Source organism: Ischnura elegans, chromosome 12 (genome assembly GCF_921293095.1).
Source record: "Ischnura elegans chromosome 12, ioIscEleg1.1, whole genome shotgun sequence".
Lineage (NCBI taxonomy): Eukaryota > Metazoa > Arthropoda > Insecta > Odonata > Coenagrionidae > Ischnura > Ischnura elegans.
The window spans coordinates 44,052,754-44,078,046 of NC_060257.1; the positions used below are offsets into that span (position 1 = coordinate 44,052,754).

The window sequence follows — 25,293 nt, forward strand, 5'->3', positions numbered from 1 at the left end:
CACTTTGTTTGCAAATTAATGCTTCTTTTTCAGTTTTATGTATTTTTTGTTTTTTATTTCAAGTAAAATTATATACAAAGCACTACAGGGACTTTGTAAGCAGTCACGCGCACGGGTGGAAAGTTAAATACACCAACGGATGCAGTTCGCCATGAAATCGGGAGATCCGGGTTCGAATCCCGGCTAAGTCAAATATTTTTTCATAGCGAACTTCATCCGTTGGTGTATTTAAAATTATATACAATTAAAAAATAAATAGTTTTATTTTGCTCTCCTGAAAAGTTGCTATTTTTGAGAACCGTGTTGTTAGAACTTAGCCATCGATATTTCTGTATCTAATAGTCTAATATTATGCTTCATTAATTTCTAATGTGTAAAAATGTTTTATGGAAGACACAGAAAATGTAGAAAAAGGTGTATTCTATACATCCGAAACATTTCAGGATGGTGTTGGCTCGCAGTTTTCGTGGCGTTCTGAATTCGAAGGTCTCTTCCATTTTCGGATTTTCACCGCGTTGGTTGTCAGAGATTGACCGTCAACCTCTGGCATCCAACACAGCGAAAACCCTGGAGATGGAGAGATAAACAAACCCATGACGGTAACTTAATTTTTGAACGAGTAAATCTTTGCGAAAAAGATAAAACAACAACGGTGTGCGAAAGAGATTTCGATGCGTATTTTGGGTCTGACTAAAAAATCTACGTCAAGTCTTATGCGAACGAATCTGCTTCTAGGATCGGAAAGATAAAATTAAAAACTAAATTTATAGACTAACTCCACTCATGCAATGGATAATTTCATGTTTATACCATCACTTCTGATAGCCTTGGAAAAACTAGTCAACGTCACTACATCAGATATCTTATCCACAAAAATCGGAGCTTCAGACCGGAGAGTAAAACCAAATGCCAAATTTATCTTCCCTTTTATCTTTAATAACCGATATAAATGTATTTTTAAGCCAACATTGGCTAACCTTACATTATTACTTACAAGTTCTCCGTAGAGCATATAAACATGATCTATTGATATTTCTAGTTGTTGGTACTTATCTATCGATAAGTACTAAAAAACATTAAATAACATTTTGCTAAGGCAAGTGCAATATTTGATATATCTTCTAAGAGGCAATATAAAGTAATTAATCGAAGAGATCGCGAAAAGTCATGAATTAAAAACAACCAAATGTCACTCAATATTTGACCAGCTATTGGAAGCAAAGACCACTATGGTGGAGGACAGGTATGTGAAAATCTTTTTACGAAAAGGAGCTAAGGACATTACCTTAGGTTAGTGGATCCACCTCTCCCGTACAGGAAAACGTTCCTGGGAGCAGTAAACCTTTGAGGTGACGATGGGACCGTCACTAGCGACGCAGGTGGACGACTGGAGAACCTCCGGGAACACTGACCATCGCCAAAAGCCTCCCCGTCCTATTAATAAAGGACAAAAAGTTAAAGATTCAGTTTTACAAATGTTTGAAAAAGAAGATTGAACAACAAACATCCTCTGGAGAGAAACCCGGCGTCGGAATAAGCTTAATTTTATCGAAAGGCATCAAGGAGACTGAGGGCTTATAGTCCCACTCGACGGATGGGGTACTGAAGAAGAGTTGTCCTTCATGTAGCACTCAAGTAGGGGTCAGGTAATAACCACATCACACCGATCCCCGGAGAAAAACCCGGCGTCGGCATTAGTCTACTTTCATCGAAAGGCAGAAAATGAACTCGGGGCTTAACGTCCCACCTGATGGACGGAATGCTGAAGGTGAGTTGCACTTCATCCAGCACTAAAGTAGGGATCGGGTGTGAAGCAGTACTCTTAACAACCACACCTACCCGATCCCCTCGAATGAGTGAAGGATTGAGAAGAGGCTTACCTGTGAGATGTCGACAAACTCGTAGGAGGCGGCGAAGGCGACTGGTCGCAGGGCTGTGGACTCGGCCGCGACCATCTGCACGTGCATGTCCCGGCCGGAGGAGAGGAAGCCTTCTTTGGGCGTTGTTCGAGGTGGGTCGCCGATGGTGCCGATGATTGCCTCTGGACGAAGGCCTGGACCGCGCCATATGCCCTCCACTATGGGCGGAGGCGGCGGCTGTTGCTAATTGTGGACACGTTTAGAGGGGAAACATGAAACAAAGGCTAGATTAGAACCGAAGCCTAAACTTTCTCTACATGACAGACAAAATTTTACCTGCAAGCCAATAGTGGTGCTCCAAGCTGCGATCGAGTGTAACTACAGTATTGCGGATTGAGACTTCCAAGACCATATGCAATGCACTAAATGTTCTGCATTGCTACATTTTCCATTTTAACCGAAAATTGAGTGTTAATGGTCAAAGATCGAGAAATAAGAGATCGAGCCATGATCTTCGAGTTTCGATCCAAACTCGATTTTTCTACTTCAATTTTGAACATTTTCTTTCGCCCAGGAGAATTCTATTATTCGGTTGGAAACCCGATAAAACTTAGCAAAGTCAACTCGATTTTCGTACGAAAATAACACCTCAAGTTTTTATTGTGCTGACAGAGACATTACTCACCTTGGGCTGTGGCTGGAAGGGTCCCGGGCGGGCCCTGGTGGAGCAGGGCCGGACAAGTCTCGTTCCGTTGGCCAGGAGGGCGTGCTCGCAGGATGGTGGTCGTGCAGGAGCCGTTGAGGAGGGCGCAAGGGGTGGCGGGGGCGAAGATGCAGAGGCCGTGGGGCAGTACTTGGCCAAAAGCGAGGATGATTGTGCCGAGGCGTTGGCGAAGGGCCCCGCGGGAGATGGCCGGTGACCACCACTAAAGTTAACACAAGCAGGAGTAAAGGGGGAAATAATAACTAACGGATATATCAGAACATAACGCAATTCATTCTATATGATACAATGTGTGAAATATATAATGTGAAAATTATAATACGAAATTTTAATAAAGTGAAACAATATGTGGTATGCATACATATGTTCCACATTATTACTTATCCGAGAATCAATTGAAATAGCTCAGACGGACACTTTTAATAGGAACGACGGCTACCACTTGGATGCCAATTAGAGGAGACTACTCAAAAAGATCAATGAGAGAGCAGCAGCCACAACTGGAGGGAATGAGCCCCTATATAAGGAGGACAAAAATCGTGGACCGGCATCTTCGACTTGAAGACGCTAGCAGCAGTGCTAGCGAAACTGTTGTCATCAACAAACAACCAGCCGCGGTAGCACCGGAAGAATGGAGATTTTGGAACCTTAAATGAGGATATCCATGCCAATAGGGTAATTTCCTTCATCAAAGAAAAGGAAACGCATTGATTGCGATTCGTTACCCATCGTCACTGAGTCTCTTTCTGCGGCATCGCAGAATTTTCGGGGTTGGTGTGCACTCTTCACACTTGTCCTCCATGTCTTGTCACTAGCTTCCTGCTAAGTGCTCATTGTTATTTTTACAAGTTCCGCTTCGCTGGCTACTAATACACGTCAGAAGTGTCCTTGAATAAGTAAGCGAGCTTACTTTTCGTAAGTTTTAGCTCGTAGACCGCCGCATGACGTCGGCACTGTCCTTGCGATGCGAGGGAACGAATTTCCTCGTGTTCGCTCGTTGATATCGCTATATTGTAGTCGGCGATCTGTTTCTCTATGACGTTAATTATTGGTGTTAATCCACTAAATCTATAGACCTCCTCGTTTTTAACATAATTCCTTGTGGAGAAAATTGAACGAAGGCATTTTCTTTCTTTCACTTCCAGTTTTTTTAGCGATTCCTTCCGTAATCGGCCAAACCAAGCTGCAGCAGCACACAAAAGTATGGGTCTTATGTACATTGAGTACATGTGTACTTTAATTTCTTTTTGGCGTCTCCGGGCTAGTTATTATGCCAGAGAGATTGGCTTGCGTCATAAATGTTTTCATGATTATGTGGCTAACATGATCTCTCATGTTTAGTTTCTCGTCGATTTTTATTACGAGATACTTTGCGCAGCTTTGCCATTTAATGGGCTGTTTTCCGATTCTTAAAGCTCTGCCTGTGTCGATGTTGATCCCAGGTCGGTGGAAGGCAACTACCTGCGTCTTAGATTGATTGAGCTCAAGCCTCCATTTTCTGTACCACTTAGTGGCTTCGTCGAGTGAGTCTTGATCATACTCTTTTGCCAGCGTCCAATTTTTACTTCTGGCCAAGAGGCAAACGTCGTCGGCATATAGAGCACGGTTAGTCATCCAATTGTCATCTACAGGAAAGTCTTTCATATACAGGTTGAATAAAGTTGGGCCCAAAACAGATCCTTGTGGGACGCCTGCGGCTATGTCTTTTTCCTCACTTAGGTTTCCATTCCAGTTGACTTGAAATGTCCTATTCTTAAGGTGCGAGTCTATCAAAAGTAGTGCCCATCTAGGAAAACTCGTTTGTTCAAGTTTATGCAGTAGCCCATCGTGCCATACTTCGTCGAATGCATTTCTAACATCCAGGAAGATTCCTATAGTCACCATTTTTGTTTTAAAGCATTCATCAATGATGAAGGACCCTCAGAACTTGATGGGTTGTGGATCTTCCCCTTCTGAATCCATTCGTTACCCAACATTTGTGTATTCATAATATACAAATTATTTGGAATTAGAAATCCCAGTTTAGATGAATGTTAATGGTCAATTTTAACCTCATTTGAAAAAGGCCAGATTGGCGCCCATGCGATTCCACTCCACGTGATGTCTCAGGGACCTAGATTCTATACGAGTAGTCAGGAGTTTTACATCGTCTGAGATTACCAATGCATGCATGTGGCACAGAGTTCAGGGAAACATTTCTTAATAGTCACCTATTAAAACTGCCTATGGTCGGAAAGTTCCCTTCATTTGATAGGATATTATTAATGCTTATTTAAGCCAAGGGCTACCTCCTAGCCAACATCGTATCGGCGCTCATAGCCTCGCACCAAGTTGACCTCACTCGGCGGCAGCTGGAACCAGAATGATGTCACACGGGCTTTTCTCAGCATCCATACTTAGTTTTCGCGAGCTTGAAAATTTTCACTTTTCATTTAATCGCGAAAAATATATATAGTCATTTAAAAATCTAAAAGCGTGAAATATGTACTCCAAAAGTAATAATCTTTCGATTTGGGCAGTTAAAAAAAATACGAAACCACCCTATGACGGAATGGAATGACTTTCTTTGACTTACCAAAATCCATGAGGACACGATGGATCCCAGGGGGTTCCTGGGGAACCCCTCCACCTGGGAGGGCCACCGGGAGGTGGTTCCCCACCGAGGGGACCGTCCCACACTGCCAGGGAGCTAGTACAATCCAGTTCGGAGGAAGCGTCCCCACTCCGGGAGGTGGTGCCACCACCGGTATTCGCCCGAGGCAGTGGGTCTGGGGCCACGTGGAATTTGAGCACAGACAACCAAACCCTGTAATGCGAAGAAGGAAAAATAGAGTAACGACAGATATAAATTAAAATTTTCCCAAAGTTTCAAAGAAATTTGAGATTTCCTGGTTTTACAGGCAATTTTGAATGGCTCTAAAATTATGCGGCAGTTCAACCCATCCGCCTCTTATACGGCAATCACCAATGACCGAAATCCCTTTTTTATTTTTTAAGTTTTCATTTGCTTATTATTTCATTTAATGTGGAATTTTATTACATGATTCATGAATTTATTTTTGATGAGATATAATAATAATTGCTTTGGTTGTTAATATTTATTTTTTTAACATAATATTTATTCGTCAGATATCAATTTTAAAATGCAACAAAGGCAATTATACCACAGGCGATTCTCTGGATATTTACCTTAAGGAAAATCGATACAGGCCGAAGAATCAGGTTATTTACCCAAATGGGTTAAGTTATACGCAGAATATAATAGAGCTGCACATAAATAGACACTTGAGGTAGTGAAAAATTATTCTCTAGTATTAGTGAACTACTCAGAATCAATGCTTAAACAAACCCCTTGTTGGAAAAGTTCCAACGTGTAATTTTCCCAAGAATAATGTAATTCAAATCAAAAAAGTCATATTATAAGTATAACAGATATTATCGTAGTATGTTAGTGCTTTCCACGATTTTAATTCCGTTAAAAAGAAAAGCAATCATCGTAGCAAAGTTTTATAGTAAGATTACCAAGATCTATACTCTAGTGCTCTTCCTATAAATAAAAAAGTTTTAATGCAGTGTCAAAAGAATAGTTAATATATGTAGCATAGGTTAAAAGATATAGGAAGTAAAAGAAAAAAATGATGCTTTTATTCATGACATTACAGAGGTAGTATGTTATTTATGACATGAAAAAAAAACAAAAAGGGTAACTTAGTGAAATTCTCACGTTTAATTTGATGGCAAATAGTCTAAAAGAATGAATTTATTTGACAATTATGAAATTATAATGTAGAAATTTATACCTTTAAAAAATAAACTAGCTTGATAAAATAAGCTCAATAAATAACTGAATAAATTACTAAAAATTACTCTAATTACTCAAAATAACCCGAATAAAATCTAAAAGGATCAAAATAGGAATATTACCAAGCGTGTAACATACTCTTTCCCGACGTTAACTTATTTCACTAAAAGTATTACCTTGTTCACTAAAGTCATGAAGGAGGCAATGCTAATCTAATAATACGCCGGCTGAATTTACATCGCATTTGGAATCCTGCGATGAAAATATTCATGTAAAGCCTCAATCGGTACCCCGAATTGCACCATGAGTTTAGCACAGTTTGACGCTGGCTAGACGTGAATATCACGCATTCAATAATGAATTCCGTTCAATTTTCCAGCATTCAACACAAGGAAGGGAGAGGAAATTTCAGATAGCACGCTTGTAGATCTCCTCTCGACATGTTTCAAGAGATTCTCTACCCTTTCACCAATATCTCCCTTATCATCTCTCCCTGTAGTGATTACTGAACCATTGTCATGAGCGGTGGAAGCTTAAAAAAAGTTAAAACACCGTGGAAAATATATTGACTGAGCTCGAAAATCATTCATGGATGATCGAAGGGAGTTATAATCCATAGGAGGACAAAAGGAAGCTTAGTTTGATTGAAAACTGGGGGAAAAAATGAAACGCGAATTTGACGGAATTTCCGGATATCCGCTAACATTTGAGTCTGGATCGCTTATTCTACCCTACGGTCATTTTAATTTCATGACCACTCAAATAATGACAAAGCACAATAGGAAAGGGTGTAAATTTATCTTTTATATATTGACTGACGGCAACACAAAGTTTCGGATAATGTTACGGTATCCGATGAATTCATTTATTTCCAAATGGGTCAGAAATCAAATATTTAGCGTAGAATTAAGTTATAATTTAAACTTACTTACAGGTATTTCCGCGAAAAATATTCCACATGGTTGTGTAATCACCAATGTCTAAATATTTTCGAATAAAATTTATGAACAGACCCTTATATACCAGCATAACTATCTCCTGTACTTTTAAAAATGAAAAGCTATGCCACAACATTAAAAATTGATGGGCATGTTTGATTGAGAATGAAATGTTTTTTTGAGAGACATATTAACATTATTGAAGTTTTTCGCATAATATCCTACGATTCACATAATCCCCCGGCCTACATGTGGAACAGGATTTAGAGTTTTAACTTTTCTTATGGTTAGAATGTTTTGGCTCGATGATGAAAGCGACAGACTTTTTTTCTCTGGACCAACGAGCAAGAAATAACTTTAATGGTGAACTAAACGTGTAATTTAATTCTATTAATACTTGCGGTTGAATTTTTATTAGCTATAAAAAAATTGTTAATAACACTTGTAATGGACGCACAATAAATTACACTCTTTAACATACCTCGCGGTCTTACTAATAGCACGTATACGCATCCTGCAGCATATGCAATTTCTCAACGCTCATAAGCATTTTAAGTCACAATCATTTAAGGATATCGCATTTAACCCCAGCTTTCTCATAAGGCATCTAATCCCTTTCTAAGCCAAAGAAGTTAAAAAAATTATCACTTAGGCCATTAAATCATTCATTATCCTTTTGTCCAGCTTTAAAAAATATAATTTCCTACTGACCGGATCTTTGTAAATGAAAAATTTTCTGCGCTACTCTATATTTTACACGGCAATGGAAATCTATGATTCCGTAGTGATATGACCTATAATTTTTTACGTCTACAATCCCAATTGGAAAATTGCCATCAATCACATTATTTGACACTTAATTTCCTTTTTCTCCCTCTAATTTTCTTTTAAACTATCCCATTTATCTGCGCCACTGTGTATTTTATCCGGCACAGGAAATCTCACACACTTCGCTTTAGAATAAAATTATCATAATAAAAATTATACAGTCACGGTAAATGTTGGTACGGTAAAAATTAAATAAGATTCATCTAGAAGACTTTTCAGTCAGCTAAATGATACAAAGAATTACGATTGTTTTCTTAAGTTCATCTCCTTAACAGGCAAAAGCCTCAGGGTAATAATAAAGTTCTAATCTGTACTCGTATTTCTGTCTTTAAAAATTTTTACGGAGAATTAAATATTATTAATATTGACCCTGGTCTGCATCAAGCATTGGGAGACACAGGATTTATGGTGTATTAACGTTGTGATTTTAGTGCTTAGTGCTTGCTGACACCATATAATGATTAATTTTTTTCTTCTTATTTTTTTACCTCATTAATTAATGGTAAAATACTCTTGGAGTATAGGTCAAATGTATATGATGCAAAATAGTTGTTAGGCAATGTTTCAGTTTATTTGAAACTATCATCAGGGCTGTGAATGAAAAAAATGAGAACAATATAATATACAAGGATATACAATATTTTTAAATAAATAAATGTTACTAAAGAGTTTTTTTAGTTAAATTAATTTAATTATAATAGAATTAAAAAGAATTATAAATTAAAAATTAAATTATATCGAATTAAAAAAATATTTAAGAGGAGAATACACAAAAAAATACAAATGTCAAAATTTTTTGTGCATTCTCAACTTATATATTAAAAAAAATATATATTATTGTAAAAAACTGTAACATTTATTTATGGAAAAATATTGTTTATAATTGTATTTTATACTGTTCTCATGTTTTTCACTGATAGCCCTGATGATCGTTATATAAACTGAAACGTTGGCTAACAACTTTTTTGCATCATATACATTTGACCTACACTACAAGAATATTTTACCGTATAACGATTGTGATTACTTTCTTAGGCATCAATTGCGCTAGTAAAAATGTAAGATATTCAAATAAAGACTGGAGGTACACATTTTAGCATCTATTTTCGGTACCCCTATATACTAACCCGTTTTCGTTCGTTGAAAAGGCCCCCTGAAACCCCCGGAAAAGGGCTGCGGCCTTTTCTGGTTAGTCACTATTTGCACAAAATTAAGAATGCTCCGATAGGTCTGAAAATTATTTTTTGACGGACCAAGTTATGTAGATTCGAAAAGTCGTTTTATTGGCCCCCAAATTCTCCCAAAAAACAGAGGCATGAGAATTGTTGGCAATACTGTCATAGATAGAAAATTTAGTGTGTCGACGATTTTTCCTAGGGTTCAGGCTATTTTAGAGGGGGTCAATTCCATGACGTTTGTCATATCTCGTCTCGTCGGAAGAGAGTGTCACAGCATATAGATAAAACCCTTCTCAAGCCATTTGGTATGGTAGAGGAGGTTTTGACTACAGGCGACAACTCAGTTCCACACACTCTTGACCGCAATCAGCTGTCAGCATCGAGAAAACTTGCCAACTCAGAAGGCCGGGATGTTAACCACTGTCCTTAGACCCTGAATACCGCATAACATTCTGGGTATATCAAAATTTCCAACTTTTCTTGAGCCAAATAGAATTCCGCTGACTATCCACCAAGGAACCGGCGGCGATGGGATATGGTTCTCGCCTGCCAAACAGAATATCGTGGGTTGGTTTTTCGCCGCCATTGTTAACCTCTAACCAGGGAATGGTTGTTCGTGGTCGTCCGTTATTACTCGTCAAAGTACAAATAGCCGATGTAAAGGGCAAATAGAGCTGTTTTCTGAGTTGAATATAAAAAATAAAGTAAAAATTCGAATCAGAAAATAACCACTGGATTTTAAGGTATTCAATTACATACTACAAGTGGTGACTGAGATTTTAAGTGGCATTGATTATATCTCTACATATAAGCTCTAATAATTTAATTCAATAAATTTGGGGATACTTATCAATGCCCACACATTTTACTTAATAAATAAATCACTTTTTTAATCACCAAATGATTTTTCATGTCTGTAACCATACAAAAGGACTTATTTTACTCATAATATCAATCTGATTTTGCAAATACATTCATCGAAATATACTATATCCATTATTAGCCGCAGCTAACACTGTTTGACGATAGTATTCACTGTCCATGATGGATTTTGCGAAGAAATAGTGAAATCGAAAATAATATTGTAGAAAAGTGTTCTAAGACCACGAATAACCTTTTCACCCAATTTAAGTGGACACCACGGATTAAGATAAAAGTTTCAAGTATAAGAACAGTGCAGTCAAGAATAAAGTTACGCATATCCTATTAAGACTCTCACTAGTGCCGGTAATCTCAATTTCAAATTCATTCCCCTCGTTTTACAATAGGAGTGAAGATAAATGATAAGGAGGGTACAAATGTCGCCTCATAAATTCACAGTCGTAATTGAAAATCCCTTGGCATCTCGGTGAATAAAACATCTTTTATGATGGATGCATTACAATAAAAATGTATCAATGTCTGGATAGTCTTCAAGATTTTTACCATTAATGTTTCCATGCTATCCAATTTATTCGATTAATAAATAGATCTTGGGATTAGTTGGATTTTACTGATACTCTTCTCTTTTTACTGAGGTGCACAATGAGTAACAATAAGGGATAGTGTAATGGCTATGATGTTCAAATCTCTAGAGAACCTTATGCTGTTCATTTAGCCAAATACGATCTTGGATGGTAACGGAGCAGAAGGGCAGTTTGGTCCCACCCTCTGAACCATTTCAGCTTAAGTACCACTTTCACTGCTAATTGGCATGAAAGTAACATCGAGGGACTAACAACCATAAAAGGTAGGTTATCCACAAAGGCTGCATGAAAGATATAAATTATACGTAAATTTCCAGGAGCATCCAGGAAAAAAATATGGAAAGAACCTAACAGTTATTTCAGGCTCCTCTATATTCCCAAGAATGCCCTTGAAAATGTCTCTCGAGAATAGACATTGATAGACCAAATTTTTCAGAACTGTGGGAAAAAACGGGTAAAATATGTGATCTTTGTATCATCAAAAAGCCGATAATTACCCTACTTTCTATAATATAATGAATGGAAATAACAAAAACAATCTCCAGCAGATTCAAGACCTGAACTTCTAAACATACGGTGAGATAAAATTGTCTGAAAAATATGTGAATTTTCTGAGATTTATGTGAGGCTCAATACACTCTATTTACTCTCTCAGGTTTTCGGCTACGCAGCTGTTTTTCATTACATTCACTTTCTTTCCAATGGATACTATTTGCTTCAACATGGTAGCTATGGTACTAATACATTTAACATGCTGACAAGTGTATTCGTATCAGGAAAAAAAAAACAAATTCAACTATGAAGAATAAACGGAAACCCTAATGCAATAGTAGCAAAAATATATAAAAATGACCAATAGATATAAAATTGTTTAAGAGTCCTTTTCTATTGTCCTTAAAGCAGAATGCAGGTCCAACTACGCTACCTTAAATAACTATCGAACGCATTTTTATAAAATAGCATATGTCAGGAAAATGGGCTTACTCAGGTGCTCGTATGCAAAAGAACGTAAGAACATTGTGTGCACGCAGGTGCAAATTTGATATCAGAACAATGGTTAGTGAGATTAGTATGGAGAGTAAAGATCTCGCGGTATAACTGCTGTAATCACCATCGTAATTGGAAAATCCTTGACACCTCGGTGAATGAGACATCCTCTATGATGGATACATTGAAATAAAAATGTGTCACAGAATTTTCCTTGTACAGGTAACAGTCTGCAAGATTTTTAACCTCAATTTTTCAATGTTATTATTATATTTTGAATGACAAATAGATGTTGGCTTAATTTTTTCTTTATTTTTCATTATTTATAATATTTCTTAAGAATCCTTCTTAAGAATCAATTTTGGAACGACGATTAATGGTGAAAACTACGGTAAATTACTTCACGAAAACAGAGATGACTTATGTCTTACAGCAGTCACGAGGGCGAACAGTAAAATGTTCACGCTAGCTTGAACAACTACCGCCTCACCGTATCCCTAAGGGGATACAGACTAAGCTCTCTGGTAATATGAAGGCGGAGACACACCTCAAATACAAGGCCTTGATATTCCCCCAACGGATACGTAAACAAACTTTTCAGTGCCACGAAATGATGTTGCGAAGCAAACTTAGGCCGGTGAAACATGTGCCTGGCTCATATGTACTCGACGGAGATTCAGAAATTACACTTATGCATGATGTGTTAAACGTCATACACAGTGTCTAAAGCTGGAATTTCTCCAAAGAAAGGCCTCGCTGAAGAAGACTTCTTACTTAGCTCGTGAGCCAGGAGGCCGATAAGATTTAACGTAACCTTGCGCATTAAAAGTTATTTCGACCAATTATTGCACCAAGTACAGTGAGTTCAGGACCTACTCAGAGTTATATTAGTTTTTTATATATGATGGATATGAAAAATAGTAAGTTTCTCCATGAAAATAGAAGATATCCTGTAAAATATTGACAGAGCGAGCAATTAAATTTTTACAGTAAAGGCTTAAAATAAAATTTTAAGGACTTAAGATAAAATATATGGCAAGCAGAGCAGCTTGGAAAAAGAATATGCTGAGTATTCAGTATTAACGAGGGTGAAAAGATATGATCCAAGGAAACATATTTCCTACGAGAAGAGGTTCTAAGCTACAACAAATTGTGGAGATGGTGGGAGACGGGATCATCTTTACAAAGGTCAAGGACAAATTTTTCAAAGAATTTAAAAGCCGTCGAAGTTCGGTTGAAGTTCGATCTTTAATACAATGGAAGGTCATAGACCAAAGCGCAGTAATCCCGTAAGGGGGAAAAGTGTTGAAATAAGTCTTTTACGAGTAGTAATAGGAAGAAGGGATTTGTGTAACTGCAGGTGATATTTGGTTTTATTGAGCTTAGTAGAGAATTAATGTATTTGATAGTTCCATGAGAGATTATGAATAAAAATAATATATTGGTTTCTTATAGTTACTTAATCCAATATCGGCGTCCTCGACTTTAGTGTCGAAGGATAGGGAAAAGTTAATTCTTCCAAGTATTCTAGAGTTACCAAAAATTATCGCCTATATTTTGGAGGAATTCAAAACAAAAAAAAATTCCATGCATGGATTGCTGAAACGTCTTCATTGACAAGGGAGATCGCGGCTGCCAATTCATTAGTATAGGCATGCAAATGAATCTGGAGATTATCGTCATAAAGCATGTATTTTTAGTGTCCAAGGCTCCTTGAAAAGTCAAGGATGTGAAGACTAAATAATAGAGGCCCCAATACTGACCCTTCTGGCACTCCGCACTGCACAGTAAGGCAAGTAGACCAGTTGAGTTCGATTTTCAAGATATGAGTGGATCCAATTTAAATCAGAACAGGAGAAGTTAAAGTTCCCCAACTTTTACAAAATAGTGCATGGTTAAGACGGTAATTCAACGTTAATCATAAATAAAAAATAAGACAAGATAATCATAGGGCGTTCTCCTTTGATTTCCTTGTTCCTCGAGATGTTAAAAAAAACCTTACCTAGCCTTGAGCGGTGAGAGGACACGAAACACATAGAATAAAGCGGTTACGGCCAGGAGAATACGGAAACGCTCCGAGAACAAGGGTTCATTTACATCTACATACTGGAGCCGCATAAAAAGGCACGTGGCACTTAGGACACCATCAGTTTGTTAAAAAGCAAGTACTCAAACAAAATTAATTACGAATACCATTAATTAAGCTCTTTACGGTTCGGGGGAAAAATAAATTGTCATACCTATCCGTTCGGCAAAATGTCACTCTAATTTATCGCTTCTGTAGGATCTGTAAATATAGTAATGTAATGGTTACATAGTGGTTCCTGATGTTCTCCGTGTTGTTCCTAAACATGTCCCATCTTAATTGCTCAAGCAATCTAAGGCTAGCGTGCGGCCTCTAAGTGTCCAGCGGCTCCTAACCTTATTCGTATAACACCGGTGTAACGCTTATTGATACAGTCTAAATCATAAAGAAATTATATTAGATAAACATAGGGCGTGCGTCTTTGAGTTCCTTGTTGCTTGAGAGCTTAATAAAAAAACCTTACCTAGCCTTGAGGGGTGAGAGGACACATAAAAGGCAGAATAAAGCGGTCACGCCCAGAAGAATAAGGAAACGCTCTGAGAACAAGGGTTGTGTCCGGAATTTCACACGACCGTGCCGGGACAAAAGTTGGCCCGAAGGGAGATTCCAGCGGTGAGCGGAGAGGAAGGGGTTCAAGGATTAGTCCCTTTCGGAGAGAGGCTAAGGGGGCGGAGGAGGTGGGCGGGTGACGTATAGAGATGTAGGTGCTGGGAGGCTTTTAAAACGGCCGCTTTAACACCCTCAAATGGCCCTTGTCTCCGAGTTAGCACCCTCTCCCGCATGGCCAACATGGGAAACTTGCACTCTTGCCCGCGAAAAAGGGTACTTTTATGGACGATAATCAAAACGCCACAGACCTTGCGCAAATGCTCCTCTCACTACGGGGGGTGGAGGGAGTTACACCAAACTGTTTACTCCCTAATATCCCACCTCCTCTTCCCGAATTCAGCGAGAATTGCGGCGATGATAACACTCTCAAAAAAGCTTAAACGTGTGAGGGTGTGTAAAAAAAAAATACGGTCCCTTTTTTTTTAACCACGCGGAAGAGAAGAGTTTTCTACGTTTCGGTTTTATTTCCTGCGGCCATTTTGCATGCCCAGACTAAACGTAGGGAAGGACCTCTCTCTTTAGGCTACGCCCCGCAAATTTCACGGAGAGAGAAAAAATAAAAAGATGGTCGCTTTCCGCTCCTGTTTTTTTTTTTTAAAGGGACGCGCTTATCTCCCGTAGTGCGGTGGCCGTCCGTTAGGGGTACCGCGGTCGTTCAACCGGGAGGAGTGGGAGGTCCTACCACTGCCCTAAACCTCGCATATGTCCTCACCAATGAGGAAACATTGCAGAATATTCGGGTCGGGCGTCCGGAACCGCAAATTGGTGGAAAGGGATAGATGGTAGGGCGGTGAACCGGCGCTGATAAGTTGGTTGCGGACTAAAATTTAAACAAATTTAGGAGAGGAGTGAGCTTATCCAGTCGGAAAAGGCGTTGTCCATTCCCAAAGTAAGTCAAGTTGATGAATTACCACTTCTCGTGCTATGGGCGTATTATTACGTCGCATGAAACCCTTCGAGATTTGCTTCGAGCGTAATATTACGCGATCTGCGCTTTGAAAAATCGTAGTTTCCCATATTTTAACAAAATGATAGGTACTAATCTCCAAATAAGTAAATGAAAAAAAAACATTCTTTAAAATGATACCAGTCACCCATTCCTCGCATCACAGGTAGGCTGATAAGAAAAAACACAGAAGTATTGGAAATGGCCATTACTGGGGTACAGATCTACAGTACTAAGGCCAGCAGGGTAATTGTCAAAAGGGATATTTTGCCGAACGGATCGGTATAAGAATTTATTTTCCCCTTCTAATTTAAGATTCAAATTAATGATAAGGGGTACTCAGTACGCGCATCTCCTCTTTTTGTTAAAGGCTAGTGTCCTAATGGTACCATGTCAATGCGCAAACGTCTATTTCGTAACCGAAATTTCGTAAACCCACCGTTCGTAACGACGATATTTCGTTACAGCGACAATTTGTTACCAGAAAATATCATTAAACTATACCTTATAATACCTCATACGACTTAATATCCTTATTCTTCGCTCTGCCAAGATTTTTAATATCCTTTCGCTGCTTAGTGTACTCTCCATGCAAAACCTGTCTCCAACATCTTGGGCTACAATTTCGTAGCCAAGGATTATTAGATTTGAGATTCTCAAGACCTCTGCTAGAATTTTTGTCGCATTTGAATCATATTTCAAAATTGCCACTCGCGGCGCTACCAGTAAAAAATATACACCTTTCGAGAGGACATATACACCTTTTACACGGCAGTAATGCACAACTAAGGTAAGAAATCATATAAACCATTCCTAAACGTAAGCGAGACGATTGTTAACTAAAAATGAACACTTTTATTACGGTTAAAGGAGAAAGCCACACTGAACTAGATATATTTGCCAAGTGGCGCCGCTGAATAAAATGCGCGCGAAAGGGCAACAGATATAACGCTTAAACGCCATGTTCTTGGGCCTCCTTTAATGGAGTCCCCTTGGTTGCTGCGGTGGAAAGTATAGCGTGACCCAAAGGAGCCTATAGTTTCACTGGCGGGTGAATAATTAATAACTCCTATATGAGCACTCGTTCCTGATCGGGAAGGACCAGAAAGAAAGATAGTTCATCTGATAATGACATGTAGAAAATACAAATGGAATGGATGGAGAAACCCTTTCAACCATCAGGTGAAATCTTCTCGGGTTTTCCACCGATTGAGTTGCGTGTAGGCCGACGTTTCGATGGCTACCTCCACCATCGTTCGCAAGGCATGGCAATCCGAAAAATGGCGCCTTCTTAAATAGCGGATCGTTTCGCGCAAAGTTTTCAGGTTCCTTCTGATTGGCTCGCACTAATTTTCAGCCTTTCTTCTTCGATTTTTCGTAGCGCTGAATTCCATGCGATGTTTTAAGATTAGCCTGAGTCACGGTTGAAGATTTGTGTTTCTATTCGGATCTCGATCGGGAAAGTAATATGGCGTTGGCAAAAAATATTTCGTAATTCATGTCGACACTACCTATGTTCTGCTACAGCGGATATTTCTGGTTGGCCTGGTCAGATGTTATTTTTACGCTCCTTCATCGGTGCCTCGATAAACCCGAGAAGATTTCACTAGTATCATACGCCGGGAAAGAACAAAATCATATTCCTCCCAACTAGCGTTTCCTTGAAAACACGGAGTGCAGTTAATTTAGCCAATACCATAATTTTCGGAATTATGAAATTAAAGTTATGGAAATAGCCAACAAATCGTAAGAACGTAAAAAATAAGGTGATAAGATCGATGAGGTACGGAATGAGGAGAGGGAGACAATTTTGGAGCTATGACTTGATGCTATCCTGGCGAATAATGTGGGTGACCTCTTCTCGGGATTCCCACCGGGATAATCTATCCATAACGGTCAACGTTTCAAGCTACGACACGGGGATCATCCTCAGGGCTGATCCTCAGACCAACGTTTATAGCTCCTTCCCCCGAGTCGGAGCTTGGAACGTTGGTCGTTATGAATTAATTAACCCGGTGAGAATCCAGAGAAGAGTTCACGCAAATTTTGGAACTTGTTGATAGATATAAAGAGTCGCCTGCAGAATATAATAGAGGTTATATATAACATTGGTGTGATGATGATGATTTTGAAAAAGCAGAAAATACAATGCCAGAATAGCTGTACAATAATTTAGATCTATGTATTTCAAAGGAAAATCAACTCACAATTATATGGATACGTAAAACGTAGTAGGACGATAGCGATGGCAGAAAACCCAAGAGGTCTTCAAAATTGGTAGCGTTTAATCTTGCAAGAAACCACAAAGAACACGAATGGTTAATACCATCAAGGGAGCAGATAGAAAAATTCAAGCTAACGTAGTTAGTTTAACGCTTGCCATAATGAGGTAACTTACTGAAGGTTATGGTTAGTTTGAAATATATTCCATGCGAAATGAAAAGATAAAATAGGAATTTTTCTATACGACCGTAAATTGATGAACTTGGCCGCAATTGCGCTTATTGCGCTTGCGGAAAGGAAGAGAATCATTGTTTGATTTTATTTTTAATATACTTGATTTTACCAAACTTTGATTGAAAATAAAAAAATATCATCGTTTATCTATATTCTTTTGTTAATTTTGTTTTGATTCCGCAAACTTTAAACAATAATACAGCCCTACTAAGCCTGCAACCGAGAAAAAATTTTTATGGCGTGTATACTTTCAAAAATCCGCCTTTAATGTCAAAACAATTTAATTTAATTACTTTTCCGTTCGTTAATTATTCAAATATAATTCACTTAATTAATACGTAATTCATTGCTGAAACATTGTCGAAGGACTCTCTCCACTTTAAATAATCATATTTTGTTCCCATAATTTTTATCACTATATTTTTTACCATAGTTTGTTGTCATGGATACCCTAACAGAGGATCCAAAGAGGTATTTTTGGACCGACAAATTGTTAATTAAAGCCTTTTGTGGAAATATATTTTACGTCCTTAACTAGGTCATGCTGAAATAGGATGAGGGAATTATTAAACTGTTATACGCTATGGAAAAAATGATAAAAATACCTTTTCCGTGGCTTCGGTGAAAAAATAACTCACGCCCAATTTTGTGCCAATGACGTACCCGCTCTCGAATGTAATACTTTCGATCGGTGTCATTACATTTTTGCGCGCTATTTCGTTTGAAGTGCTCAATAAACTTCGTCATATGGAATAAAAAAAACTTTAAATTACCCTTTGAAGGTTCAACAGTCTCATTACCAGGCAAAAACGATTGGGGAAAAATCTATGCATCGGACCGAAACGCGATGGAACGAATCTCGTGCACGAAAAAAATAAGTTTTGGACCGGTCGTAACAGGAATGTGGCACTCGCGGTTGAAACTGATACACTTTTTTTTCGCAAACACGCAGCAATAAATTTTGAGATCGAAATGAAAATGATAAGTCGAAAAAATTGGAACATATTTTCGGTAACGATGAGCATACTGTTGATAGCGTGTAAAGAATCACCGTGAATTTTTTTTATCCCCATATAAAATCAAATTTTGAGAAGAGAAAAAAAATGAAGAGCGAAAACACCGCAGGCATGGTGACGCCGCCTGGTTTAATACGCCGTCCACAAATTTCATCGAATCTCCGAAAGATTCCCTGTCGCATATTTTTTAACGGCCAATTAATTAAATTGAAGTGGCACACAAGGGAATTTTCCATATGGTTGCCGCCCAGCAATAAAGTATAACAATATATTTGACGCCACAAGTTTGATTGAAAAAAAAAATATTTTCATGCACGATTCAAAAATAAATTATGGTGAGTTTGCAACCGATTGCATTCAATCAACAATATACCGGTCAGAATTTAATGACGGAATCACGAAGTCGGGTGAATGGATTCCATAACGATTTGAGCCTAAATGTTTGCCGGAATTAGGGGTTCAGCCAGCGAAAAAGCTAACTGCGGAAATCAAACATTTAAATGGACCGCACGCTAAACGAAGTTACCCATACTCCAACGCTTTGGCCCAATCAAGTGCTTCCGACATTACAAACATTTGTGCGCGATCTAATAAACGCAATTTGATGGAAACGTTTGATTCAATATAAGTCGTATCGTATCAATAATGGACTCTTAGTCCAGATAAGCAGATGATGAAATGGTAAGTTTATTAGATTAATAAATGACGGATGAAATATGATGAGTAATTCGAAGCCTTTTCACCATAACACCGTTTCACTAACTAGAAAGAACGAAGCCGATACTGATTCATTAAAAAAAAGTCATTAGTTATCTAGCGTTGGGGATATAGACACTTGTTACCTATTTACCTAGCCGGCTTCGATGGAGGTGAAGTGAAGTCCTCGCCTGCCGAACCATCGGCTGCGGGTTCGAATCCCGCTTGGTTAGATGATCCCTTTAAAATTTAATAAATTTAGTTATGTAGGAAAATCTAACAAAATACTTTTGAACAAAGTGTTCACCCCAGAATACTTCGATTTTATCTAGTGCATATTTCCACCCAATAGGAGGGGCGTAGCCCCTTAGCCCCTCCCCCCCCATAGATCCGTCACTGATTGTAGACTACATTTAGGTTTTTGCATAGATTTTGTGCGAGGCATTACTGAAGTTATAATATAATAGAATTTATTGCATTCGACTTTTATCCTAGCACTCATGCAACAAACAAGTTTTTTTTTCTCTTCTCGCCAACTCGGTTACCCCACCAATAAAAATCAAGTTTGCAAAATCAATTTAAAAGTAAAAAAAATCGTCACCTTAATATCGAAAAAGTGGTTAAGCTCAAATACAAAAAATATCAAAGGGACAAATAAAAAAGTTATACAACATTAACATAATTCGTGGTAACTGAGTTACCCCGCACAGTCACGCAGGGGTTAAACTGTACAGCACATAAGAACACGTTGATTAAATCTTTCCCGAATAGAGCTGAAAATGTATGTATTTTTGATGTTACTTAGAAGAAAAATTGGGTTATAAACGGTTAAAATTGAATGCTATCATTGGGATGGGTAATATTTACATACAAAAGTCGCTAAGGTAGTTCTTAACCGCTATGTATGCCGTAGAAAGCAGGGCATGGATGATTGTGTTGTGCTTTGTTAACGTTGGAACTCCCTCTGTAAGGTCCGTTGTATGCTGTTAACGGAGTAGTTGTAAATGTATTGATACTATAAGTTCACTTCTCCGAAAAAATTAACCCTTTGGGACAACAGAGAATAGTTCAAGAAATCATATTATTTTGAAACTCTTTGAGGATTCATTTTCAAGAGAGGAAAAACGTCACATGGATAAGCCCAGCTTACAGAGTAATCTCACCAAAGTGGCGGATTCTAATATTGAAGTTTCTTGAAGAAACCTGAATTCTAATACTCTAGTCTCTATCGTCTACTCACATTCATATGGTTTAGTTAAGGATTAGGTCTACCCTTACCTATCCTCAGGTTGTAAAAAAAAAGATCGCAATATTGGCAAAAATGTTTGCGTAAAACTTTAATCAAGGCGGAATCATCATGTAATTGGAGTACAGTTATGTTTATTACATCACAATGGCAGTACTAAAATAGCTGTTATAATGAATGACTAACATAAAATTTTCGCACTGTTTTCAGATTTCATTGCGAAAGATCACGACGCGCTTCGAAGCATAGCATCGTCATCGTTTTAAAACTGAATAACACCATTGGGATGGATGACAACCCCCTGAAGTCGATTAAGTACCTTATAAACGCAATGGTTACCGTAGAAACCCGAAAAACAGGAAGGAAATCCCTGTAAAGCAAGCAAATTTCGACAAACCAACCTTGTACATTTAAAACGCAATTTTGTTGGGTCAAATATCATAGGATCAAGGTGATTACTTTCAGTGGTTACTGCTCCTACAAATCTTCGCCAGAAAATACATATCCCCACCAGCAAATAAAAAAATATGTGCATAACCACACTACCTCCTGGTGTTTTTCTTTTACAGACATAATCAAATTTTTGTAAAACTATTCTACCGATTAGGGTAGGTTTGTATTGAGTACTTAAAAACATTCTGGTAGTATCTACTCTCTTCATGTACTTCTCCATTCAATTCTACGTCCTTTCATTCTATCTAAAAAGCCTATTCTCTTCCTTCCTATCCCTCGTTTATCCAACTTACTACCCTTTGACACCGTTTTCAACATGCCCTCCCCGCTAAGTACTCGCTCCATCCATACCTTCTGTCTCCTCCGTATCTCATCTAGAAGCTACCTCTCCTCTGGCTTTCCGTGCCACTGCGCAGACCACTATGCTATCCAGGTTCTTTAATTCTCATGGCAATCATATAAATTTTTTTCTCAGGGCAATTCTCGTATATTTCACCGCCGTTCACGCGGCAGGGTTTGAAATATTACACATACCGCTTTGCGCGGCTTTTGCGCAGGTTTGAGGCTCTCAACCGGTTGTGGCTTCTTGGAAGTCCTTTCTCCCTCGCGTTGCCATCCTTGATGGGCCGCGAGGGCCTAACACCTAGTACCACGAGCCTCGGTATAATTGCCATGAGAATTAAAGAATCTGGATAGCGTAGTGATCTGCACAGTGGCCCGGAAAGCCAAAGGTGCGTGGTTCGATTCCCGGTCCAGGGGAATTTTTTACCTCTCCTCACCCACCATGTCCAGCACTTCTTCGTTCCTCCTCCTCTCTGCCCATTTCACCTTCTCCATTCTTCTCCATAACCACATCTCGACGACACCCAAGATTTCCACCAAGAGGGTTAATAAGTGCAGAATCCCTTCAGCTCTGTTTTCCCTTTTATCGTGTCCAGACGTATTCACTTCAAATGGTCAATTTTAAAAAAATGGCGAATTCAATCATCATATTAAGGTGGGCACTCACCGATACTCCGGCTTGGTCCTCCGTCCTCCCCACTGCCCCCCTCCGACAACCCCCGCCCCCGCCGCCCCCACGCCCCCCATCCAACCCCCGTCACCCCTCGAGTCCCCCCCATCCTCCCGCCCCCGGCCCTCGTCGTGCGCTTCGTCTCCAATGAGGTGGTAGATGCACGTCGTGTTGGCCGCCAGCGAATGCACAGGATTCCTCAGGGTTCCGCGGAGGTCCGCGAACACGAACTCCCTGCCTCCTCCGCCGCTGCCCCCGGCGCTGCCGTCCGGAGGTGGGGTCGGGATATCGCCCACCCCCGGGGAGGCCCCGAAGCTGTCCGGTCCCCTTCGCCTCGGGGGCCTGATCCAGAATTCGCAGCGCTTGTTGCGGGCGTAGAGGTAGGAGTCTTGGTCTACGAACTGTACCTGTGGTGAAAGAGAAAAAAAACGAAGTTCTAGAAATGTCCATAGTATGTCCCGTTAAAGAAACAACAGGCATAATATAAAATCAAGCGCTGGGCACTGCACCTGCAATAGGGTGTTGCTTATTTCTTTCTCGGATTTTTATTTCTACCTCTTAAAATATCCTATGGGGTGCAGAATGAATATCCTAAATATTTCAGCCCGATGGTTTCACGTTTAGAGGTCGCAAAACACAAGATTTTAAAGCTTTTCCAGCCTTAGTACAGTCCCCACATAGCTCCCTGCGACCTTTGTATGTTTACAAAATTGAAAATGGCGCTCTAAGGAAAGCGGTTATACGACGCCAAGACGATTCAGAGTAATGCGACGCGAGAGCTGCAGTTCATTCCAAAATTTGCGTTCTAGAACTGCTTTAAGATGTTGAAAATCCACCAGGAGCGTGTAATTCAATTCAATGAGGTTGACTTCGAAGAATGCCAAGGCCCGGACGACGAAGAATAGCACCAACACGGAGAGATGAACACTGGCCGCATACTTCTCGGAAACACCTCGTACATGCACCCTGCCTATTCCTAGCTACAGTAGATGTAGTCATCACAATTGCCTTGTTTCCTTTAATTTGTTCAAAAGTGGTAAGGTTAGTTTAGCGATTGAGAATCCATCCCAAGAACTATTATAGGTTTTGGGATGAATGTGAAAACAGTTATCCTTTACCGGTATGGTATTTGGAGGAGGCGACCGACAGCTGAGGTCATTTGCACCATGAGGGAAGAGTATGGAAGGAAGGGTAGAGAGAACCCCGGCGTCGGCATTAGCCTGCTCTTAACGAAAGGTACCAAGGGGACCACGGCTTAACGTCCCATCCGAAGGACGGAGTGTTTCGCTTGAAATGTCCTCCACACAACATTCAAGCAGGGATCGGGCAGTCTCCGAAAAAAATATCTGCCACCGCCGGGATTTGAACCCGAGCCCACGGGGTTATATTTTATCTCTGTTCCATTGATTCTGGAGGCTGATTTACAGAAACATAACCAAGAATTAAATAAACATTTCACGAAAAACTAGCGTCACAACTTTGGGGCGTCTACAAAACAAGTAAACATGTACAACATTAAATGTCACGTACGTCACTTACATTCTAGTGGCACTTATGTTTCATTCGATTTTATCTTCCAGAGAATACGTAATGACTGCATCAAAATGCGTCCAATACAATCGTCAATTCTGATTCACCGAGCTCCAATACTTTTTTCACGTCTAGCTCACCAATATCTTTTTCCAATTCAAGAGAATAAATTGCTGAATACCTGTATCATCAAGATATCGTCGAAAGACCCGAGAGGGAGATGAAATCGATATCCGAAAGTCAGATAGGAAATTGCATGGAAACGCTTGAGAGATCATTCCGTACTTGCGTACATTTATCTGACGAAGTAATTACTTCGAATTCTATTCTATTCTTTACTATTAACATTCTGTAAAAATATAATTAAAGTAATCTAAATTTGAAGTTAAATCCTTCACAAGAGATATCGCAATAAATAGCTGGCCAGTTTTTTCCATACGCCTTCTCCGAATTTCATGGAAATTAATTTTTTTATGGGTTGCCAATGAGATGTAATGCGGGATTTCAATTTCAATTTTAAGTGCATTTATAACATAAAGAATTGCATAGCAAAATTTTAATTGCCTAGAAGATTATAAGAATTTGTATTTACAACATGATAATTAACCAGGAATACCGGAACGTTAGTTAAAGTTCGTAACTAACACGCGAATTTCCAAAATAACTTGAGGAAAATCATCATAACCCATGCAAGAGGGGTATGAAATTATTGCACGATGAAACAGGATGCTTTTCGTGAGCTACCAAAATTCAATTTAAAAAAAATCTAATGGGGAATTTTACAGTACAAACGAATTATGTGCAAAATTTCCGTTATTTCTACTATTAGCTATTGTAACTATTCTTATTAAATATCCAAGAAATAAACCGCGTTAAATGCTGTTCATGGTTAATCCCTTTCTATGAATCCATTCCATTCCTTGTTTGTTTCCTAAGAAGCCAAGTAACGAGCAATGGATGAAGCAAGAAAGAAATAATCAGCAGAATAGCGCAGGCGAAGTGGGCTTTCTACAAGAAGAAGAATCTTCTTACAGACGAGAATATAAGTACAGAAGTAAGGAAATATTTATCAGTTGCTCCACATGGAGCATATTTCTCTATGGAAGCGAAGCTTTGACGTTGACAGCAGCATAGATGTCAAGAGCGGTAGCATTTGAAATGTGGTGCTACCGAAGAATGAAGTTAAAATGGATCGACCGAGAAGGTAATGAGGATGTACTAGGAATGTTAGGAGAAAAGTGAAGTCTTCTAAAAACCTTGAAAAGAAGACGGGACAACATAGTTGACCATATTATGAGACATGATGGCCTGATGAAAAGATTCGTAGAAGGGCAGGTGGAAGGAAAGAAGGGTAAGGGACGGCCTCGAATGAGTTACATAGGACAGGTTACAAAGGATGAAAAAGAGAGGAAATACGTGGCTATGAAAAGGCTAGATGATAGGAGGGCTGAATGGAGAGC

The 25,293-nt window shown here is 39.1% G+C and overlaps 1 protein-coding gene across 1 annotated transcript in view; it reads right to left on the reverse strand.

The window, feature by feature from the left end:
- The window catches only part of LOC124168676, a 164,193-nt gene that overhangs the window by 21,382 nt on the left and 117,518 nt on the right, over positions 1-25,293 (reverse strand). Inside the window, exons 9-13 of the mRNA XM_046546940.1 lie at positions 22,301-22,710; positions 5,159-5,389; positions 2,545-2,785; positions 1,881-2,102; positions 1,286-1,434 (exon numbers count right to left, since the gene is read on the reverse strand). Coding sequence (XP_046402896.1) covers positions 1,286-1,434; positions 1,881-2,102; positions 2,545-2,785; positions 5,159-5,389; positions 22,301-22,710 — 1,253 coding nt within the window. The remainder of the gene's footprint in view (positions 1-1,285; positions 1,435-1,880; positions 2,103-2,544; positions 2,786-5,158; positions 5,390-22,300; positions 22,711-25,293) is intronic.